The 8,025-nt window shown below is 34.9% G+C and overlaps 1 protein-coding gene across 1 annotated transcript; it reads left to right on the top strand.

The window, feature by feature from the left end:
- The first annotated feature begins 337 nt into the window (after positions 1-337).
- LOC107028826 (homeobox-leucine zipper protein ATHB-15) lies at positions 338-6,662 on the top strand. Its single transcript, XM_015230037.2, has 19 exons — positions 338-760; positions 1,204-1,417; positions 1,521-1,680; positions 1,782-1,885; positions 1,982-2,072; positions 2,333-2,428; positions 2,518-2,631; positions 2,717-2,800; positions 2,945-3,100; positions 3,180-3,254; positions 3,385-3,491; positions 3,576-3,768; positions 4,432-4,617; positions 4,742-4,822; positions 5,060-5,194; positions 5,274-5,599; positions 5,761-5,866; positions 6,010-6,159; positions 6,400-6,662. The coding sequence occupies exons 2-19, from the start codon at positions 1,206-1,208 to the stop codon at positions 6,544-6,546; spliced, it is 2,523 nt and encodes an 840-aa protein (XP_015085523.1). The 5' UTR covers positions 338-760; positions 1,204-1,205; the 3' UTR covers positions 6,547-6,662.
- Positions 6,663-8,025: the final 1,363 nt, after the last annotated feature.

Here is an 8,025-nt window from a genome sequence, read left to right as displayed (position 1 = left end):
ACCTATGCAGAGTACACTTTATACCAAGAACATTTTATATTCAAAATACGAATTTGAAATCTTTAATTAAGAATCAACTACACAACCTACTTTGATGATCATTACAGTTCTATTTTTAGGAGATAATATTCATCATTCTTTTCTTTTTTAAAAGACTATATTTGAGATGAAAACCAATTCTTTTTTTCTTTAAAAACAAATTTAATAGTACAAAGAGTAAAATGTACTCAAATTATTATTATTTTATAGGAGTGGGGTAGGGGGCATTAATGTCAAAAAGTGAAGACAGAGCAGAGCAGGCTACCAACTGAAGTGGGACTTTTTTTTCTTTTTGTGTCTCTCACATTCCCATCTTTTTCTGATGTTTTAAGACAGACAGATTGTAGTTTTGCAGAGTAAAAGAACACACACATTGTTCTGATACTTTCACAAATAATTCTTGGAAAAAAATAAAAAAAATATAGCAGTAGAGGCAACCCCATTTGTTTGATTATATGCAAAGTAATCAAAATGGTGTTTCCCATTTAACTCTTCCATTTATATGCATAAAAAATATAAAAGAAAGACCACCATCCTTTTATACAGAGAAAAGTCTTTGCTGTTTCTTGAGAAAGATTGTGTTTTTATTACTTTCTTCTTGATTTTGTGGGATGAAGAAAGATCTATGTTTTGTGCTTGACGCTGCGTGGTTTTGAAGGGAGTGTGTGGGAATTGGAGGACAGCTTTTTTGGGTGTTGAGAGGAAATTTTAACTGTACAAGGTAAGGAAATCTTTGTGTGTTAATAATACATTTCTTGATTTCTAAGACTTTGAAAGTTTCCATTTTCATATTATCCAAATGTTTTTCATTCCCACATATGAGTTTTTCTAAAATACTTTATTATATAGGTCTCTATATCTTTATATACACATGCAGAAATCTTGGGAGTTTGTTGGGTAGGAAGGATTTTTGCTTTTAAATCCCTTCTTTGACTAAAGAAAAAAATTGTCAAGTTTGTACACTGCAAGTGCTTAAATCAACTTTTATTTGTTGATGGTTTTGTAACAAAGGGGGATTTGTAGTGTACACTTGAAAGAACATAGGCAGTTTTAATATATATAAGATGTGGGAAATGAAGATGAAGCAGGGGATCTCTGTTTTTTGAACTTTGTTTTTGTTATGTAATCCTTTTTTTGGTCCTCAAAATTGATATTTTCTTGAAGTGATGATGGCTGTGACATCAAGCTGTAAAGACAAATTTGGGATGGATAGTGGTAAATATGTGAGGTACACTCCTGAGCAGGTAGAGGCTTTGGAGAGGTTGTATCATGAATGTCCAAAGCCTAGTTCACTCCGTCGCCAGCAGTTGATTCGGGAGTGTCCAATTCTGTCGAATATCGAGCCAAAACAGATCAAAGTTTGGTTCCAGAACAGAAGGTATTGGGAAAGTTGCTTTTTTTTTAGAGTTTCTTTGTTCTTATTATATTGGAAAAAATATTGTTATTAAGATGGTTATGGTATTGTGTTCCTGTAAATGTAGATGTAGAGAGAAGCAACGTAAAGAATCATCGCGCCTTCAAGGCGTGAACAGAAAATTGACTGCAATGAATAAGCTGTTGATGGAAGAGAACGATAGGTTGCAGAAGCAAGTTTCACAGTTGGTGTATGAGAATAGCTTTTTCCGCCAACAGACACAAACTGTAAGCAATCTGTTCTTATTAAACAACTTAATGTTTCAATGTTAGAAGAAATAATTCAAGCTGTAAGAGTTTGTGGTAACTGTCATACTTTTAAATTGCAGGCAGCCTTAGCCACCACAGACAACAATAGTTGTGAATCTGTGGTGACGAGTGGTCAACACAACTTGACCCCTCAGCGTCCACCAAGGGATGCAAGCCCTGCGGGGTAAGTAGATAATCACCGAGTCTGATTTCCTTCTTTTTATTTTGTGTATGTGTTATTTTCCATAGCTTGTGTGATGATATTTGAATATATTTCCAGACTTTTGTCCTTAGCAGAGGAAACTTTAACAGAGTTTTTATCAAAGGCAACTGGAACTGCTGTGGAGTGGGTCCAAATGCCTGGGATGAAGGTTTGTTTCATTGCCTATCTTTCAATTTATAGATGTGTGAACAAAATTTTGGAGTGTTGTTTATCGACTTATAAATTGCATCAATACATCGTAAGTCGTGAGAAGTGTTTTTCTTAAATATAATTTCTACATGTATGACACTCTAGATGATTTGATCATGTACACACTTATATGCGCAACGTTTCATTATATAATAGCTAATTTGAACATAGAATTCTGTCATTTGTAATCTTAAAAATGTCTTTCTTTCGTGCCTGCAGCCTGGTCCGGATTCCATTGGAATCATTGCAATTTCTCATGGTTGCTCAGGAGTAGCCTCGCGTGCTTGTGGCCTTGTGGGTCTAGAGCCTACAAGAGTAGGTTTCATCCTAAATAACTTGGTCAATTCAGTTTTGTATTTTCCCTACTGAAATTCTAAATATATTTGTGCTTCTTTTTAATAAAGGTTGCTGAAATTCTTAAAGATCGGCCATCATGGTTTCGTGACTGCCGAGCAGTGGATGTTCTCAATGTGATGTCCACTGGAAACGGTGGAACCATTGAATTGCTATACATGCAGGTAAATATTAGAAAAAATTCTTCCCGTACTTTTTGTTGGTGTAACACAACTTTTCACTAAATTTAGTATTTTGATTTTTTTCCAGCTCTATGCACCTACTACACTGGCACCAGCTCGTGACTTTTGGTTAATGCGTTATACATCTGTAATGGAAGATGGTAGCCTTGTGGTATGTATCTAAGATAATTGTGTCCCTCGTAAAATTATCAAATAAAAGCTGTTGCCTTATTACAATTGAAAGTCACACATACAAAGTAAAAATCTAGTTTTCCGTTGTTGTTATGATGATGCAATATACGTTTTTCTATTGTAGATATGTGAAAGATCCCTGAACAACACTCAGAATGGTCCTAGTATGCCACCGGTGCAGAGTTTTGTGAGAGCAGATATACTGCCGAGTGGATATCTGATACGACCCTGTGAAGGAGGTGGTTCAATCATTCACATAGTTGACCATATGGATTTAGAGGTGTGTTAACTTGTAAATTACATGATTTTTCTTCTCCGTACTTATTTTCTAAATAAATGTTGCTAATAATCTTTGTCAGCCATGGAGTGTGCCTGAAGTGTTGCGTCCACTGTATGAGTCATCAACATTGTTGTCGCAGAGGACAACTATGGCGGTAGGATTAAATTTCTGACTCTATATTTAACATAGAAAATCTCATTCTGAATTCCTAAGATAGATATCGAAATGTGAACTATAGTCACCGCAAGTGCTTAGTTGTGGTTTTGATGTTTAACATATTTCAGGCATTACGTCACTTGAGACAAATTTCTCAAGAAATTTCACATCCTACTGTCTCTGGCTGGGGAAGAAGACCTGCTGCGTTGCGCGCACTTGGTCAAAGATTGAGCAAGTTGGTCTTTCAATCCCTTATCTTCTTTTGACATCTTAACATTTTATTACCTTTGTGACCGAACTTCTGATTCGCATCGTGAAGGGGTTTTAACGAGGCCGTTAATGGTTTTACTGATGAGGGATGGTCTATGCTTGAAAGTGATGGCATAGATGATGTTACTATTCTTGTGAACTCATCACCCAGCAAATTGATGGGTGCAAATATCTCTTATGCCAATGGATTTCCATCGATGAGCAGCGCTGTGCTTTGTGCCAAGGCTTCTATGCTTTTACAGGTACCAATTTGTTGACCAAATTGATTTGAGCTAAGCTATGTGAATGGATTACGTAATACGCTCATTCTTAAATGACATTAGCATTCTGATTTAATAGGAGCAGTAAAATTTGTCTAAATGAAAGAACTGTTTTCATAAAATTTCTATTTCATTACCAAGGTTTAAAGCATGGGCAAGTGATGCAGTTTCAGTTTCTTGGTTAGTCCAGAAACAATTAAAATTTGCACGAAGAGCATATTGAGACTAAAAATTATGTGATATACTGCTACTTACATTCAACTATTTGAACAATTGTTTTTTTTAAATGTGATTTATTCCATCATTTTCAAAATATTTCATAACATAGTGGGTTCACAATACAATTTTTGTAGTTTCTAAAAAATTATATTTTTATTTAAAAGGAATCTGGGATTTGAAAGTACTCTCTTTGAGACGTAAAAGTTTTATTTTCGTCAATTGGATGCATTGTTGAAATTTCTGCATGTTCTTTAGATATTTTCCTGTATTCCATCTGGACCATGTTCAGTTTTAGCAATTTCCTGAAAGTTATTGCCATTTATGAAGATTATAGTTTCCTTGGAAGCTAATGTTCTACTTCTGTTTCTTATTAACTCTCTCTTTCTTATAGAACCTGTTTCATCACATCTCGTCTTCTTTTGGCAGAACGTACCTCCACCCATTCTGCTAAGGTTCTTGCGGGAACACCGATCAGAATGGGCAGACAGTGGTATCGATGCTTATTCAGCTGCTGCAGTTAAAGCTGGTCCATGCAGCATACCAGTCACTCGAATTGGAAGTTTTGGTGGACAAATTATTCTTCCACTGGCTCACACTATTGAACATGAAGAGGCAAGTGACTAGTTCAGAATTACCTCTAGTATCTTGCTAGAACGCCTTGATCTTACTTCTTCATTTGCATATGTTATGTTTTATAGGTAAATATATTATTAATATTTCTTCTCTCTTAAAACAGTTTATGGAGGTGATAAGACTTGAAAGCATTGGCCACTATCAAGATGACATGATAATGCCTAGTGACATCTTCCTTCTGCAAGTACGTTTTTATTCTTAAAACAATTTGCATTACTCTATATTGTTACTTCCCTAATTGGATTTTGGTGCAAGAATTATTGTTGTAGCAGCTAACCATTGACTTCCACTTGTGAGTGTTAGTTCAGTTTTACGACGTCTAAGTCCCAACTGTCCACAATCTGCTGTTCAGTCTTTAAACCTATGTTTTACTTTCTGCCGTCTCTATGACAAACTGATCCTTTGTATTTGAAATGCACAGCTTTGTAATGGAGTGGACGAGAATGCTATTGGAACATGTGCAGAGCTCATGTTTGCTCCTATTGATGCCTCATTTGCTGATGATGCTCCTCTCCTTCCCTCTGGTTTTCGTATCATTCCTCTGGATTCCAAGGCGGTGAGTATACTTGCTAAATGTAATCTGGAAGTGCAAGTTTTTGCAACATTTTAGTAATTTATTTCTCAAGTCAATGCAGGACGCATCTAGTCCAAACCGCACACTTGATCTTGCATCAACTCTTGAGGTTGGACCAGCTGGAAGTCGACCAACTGGGGATCATTCCAAGAATTCTGGTAGCGCAAAATCGGTTATGACAATAGCATTTCAATTTGCATTTGAGATTCATCTTCAAGAAAGCATAGCTGCTATGGCATGTCAATATGTCCGCAGTATCATATCATCTGTTCAGAGGGTTGCTTTGGCTCTCTCTCCATCTCGTATTGGTTCTCTCCCTGGTCTAAGGTCTCCACCTGGCACACCTGAAGCCCAGACTCTTGCCCGTTGGATTTGCCAAAGTTATAGGTATGTTGCTTGTCGCCACCTGATATAACCTCAAAACTAGAGTATTTCTTGTATTATGTGCATCAAGCAACTACTTGGAACATCTCTGACTGGTTCTATTATTGTAATTTTACATTATTGCATGAATATTTGCAATTCTTATATGTTATCTTCTCTTGCAGATTCTTCTTAGGCGTGGAGCTGCTCAAATCTGCTAGCGGAGGAAGTGAATCCATCCTGAAAGAAATTTGGGATCACTCAGATGCTCTGATGTGTTGCTCTATGAAGGTATTAAATATCTAATTTTCATGAAATTCAATTAAGTCGCAGTTTGAGGTTTACCATCAGGTTCCGAGTTTTACTCAAGTAGTTGTTTGCTTCTTGCTTTGCAATTGTTAGGCGTTTTTCTTAACCTGTACTTGTGATAACAGGCACTGCCAGTTTTCACATTCGCGAATGAGGCTGGACTTGACATGCTAGAAACCACCTTAGTAGCCCTTCAAGATATTAGTCTGGAAAAGATTTTCGATGACAATGGAAGAAAGGCTCTCTACTCTGAGCTTCCACAGATTATGCAGCAGGTATATATATATATATATATGTGCATTTTCACTAGTCTAATTTAATTTCCTGCTTTTGTTCCTCTATTTATAATCTCAAAACCGACACGCTCTCTTTGTTGGTAAGACTGTGAGTAGCCAAGCTGTTCTCTATGTAATCGAAGCATCAGTACTACTGCATGTTAACGTTATGAACGCGTAACTCTATTTATGAACTTTCAATGTGTAACTGGATATCATATCTTACATATGTTTTTGTAGGGTTTTGCATGTCTTCAAGGTGGTATCTGTTTGTCAAGTATGGGAAGGCCAATATCCTATGAGAGAGCAGTAGCTTGGAAAGTATTGAATGAAGAAGAAGATGCCCATTGTATATGTTTTATGTTTATCAATTGGTCTTTTGTCTGATATTTTGCACATCAATGTAGGAACTAATTAATACAAACTTAGATCAACAACACCTCTTTTCTTTTTGAATCATACTTCATGGATCAACCTCCTTCCATTTTTATACTTTCTTTTAATTATCTTTGGTACTCTTACTAGAAGCAATTTCACATTACATTTATTAGCTCACACATTCAATGGTTTGAATTTAAATGGTTTTTAAAGGAAGATAAGGTCTTCTTAGTTATTTTTGGTATTTGGTAGGTAAATAGAAAATACCGTTCAAGAAACGTTATATATAATTTTGGACAAATAATATATTGGGGGATTGAAGTGGGAGTGAGGTGATACTAAGCATATAAATTGTTCCTTCACTTCCCTCTATGAAGTGTATAGCATCTATTTTCATCCCAACCTCTGTGTATTTATTTTGATTGAGGATTAAAGGTTATTTTTTTTTCAATTAACACGACTATTTTGAAAATAAATATAATTTACCCTTCATAATTACTATTTAAAAATGAGTTTTGATATTTAAAGGCATTATATTTACATTTCAACTGAATGAAAATTATGATTATTTTCTATCTCCAATAAGAGATCCAAGGTAAAACATTTTGTTGATTTGGAAAGGTGTTAGACACCCCCAAGTCCCTTCATTTTAGCATTGTCGTATTAATTGACTTGAGTTTGTTTAATGTTTTGGGATAAAATTGTTTTCATTTGGTTTGTTTTACTGTTTTATCTTGACTCGTAATTAGTCTCAATTTTAATTTAATGTATGCTAACTTAAAAGCGGAACTGCTAACTTAGGTTGCATGAAGATCTAAAGTTTTTCCTTATCCATCTTAACTTAAATAAAAGATAGTAAAAATTTAAGGAATCCCATAGTATAATTCAATAATTACACTCTGTCCCGACAAATTTAGTATTTACTAAAAATCCCTTAAAATTTTTGTGCCGTGATACTTTAGACTCTAGTGATACATGGTAAATGATACATGGTAAGTTTAAACTGTTAAGAAAAAAATGGGGAAAAAATGGTACATTTAAATTTGTTAACTAAAATAGCTTAATTTAGGGTAACAGATCATTAATCAGCATTAAATCAGCACGTAATTGGATATTAATTTCAAATTTTGAAAATCAAAGATTATATCATCTATTTTGAATACATTTTTTATGAACATTCTGTTAAACTTCGATACACAACAAATTCATGTATCAATGCATCGTCTAAAACACTATACACACTGATTCAAAATGTATCAGCAAGCACACTTGATGGATTCAAAATGTATCAATGCATCATCTAAAACACTATACACACTTGATGGATTCAAAATGTATCAGCAAGCACACTGATTTAAAATGTATCAGCAAACACTTCATGTATCAATGCATCGTCTAAAACACTATACACACTGATTCAAAATGTATCAGCAAGCACACTTGATGGCGCAGTTATTGAAATTAATCACTGATACATGATAAAAAATT

Source organism: Solanum pennellii, chromosome 8, assembly GCF_001406875.1.
Source record: "Solanum pennellii chromosome 8, SPENNV200".
Classification (NCBI taxonomy): Eukaryota; Viridiplantae; Streptophyta; class Magnoliopsida; order Solanales; family Solanaceae; genus Solanum; species Solanum pennellii.
Note: the sequence above shows the minus strand (reverse complement) of the source record. Positions and strands in the feature narration are given on the sequence as shown.

Coding starts and splice junctions, on each gene's coding strand:
- LOC107028826 (XM_015230037.2), top strand. CDS start 1,206: ATGATGGCTGTGACATCAAGCTGTAAAGACAAATTTGGGATGGATAGT. Junction 2,429..2,517: donor TGGGTCTAGAGCCTACAAGA/GTAGGTTTCATC, acceptor TTTTTAATAAAG/GTTGCTGAAATTCTTAAAGA. Junction 6,160..6,399: donor TTCCACAGATTATGCAGCAG/GTATATATATAT, acceptor ATGTTTTTGTAG/GGTTTTGCATGTCTTCAAGG.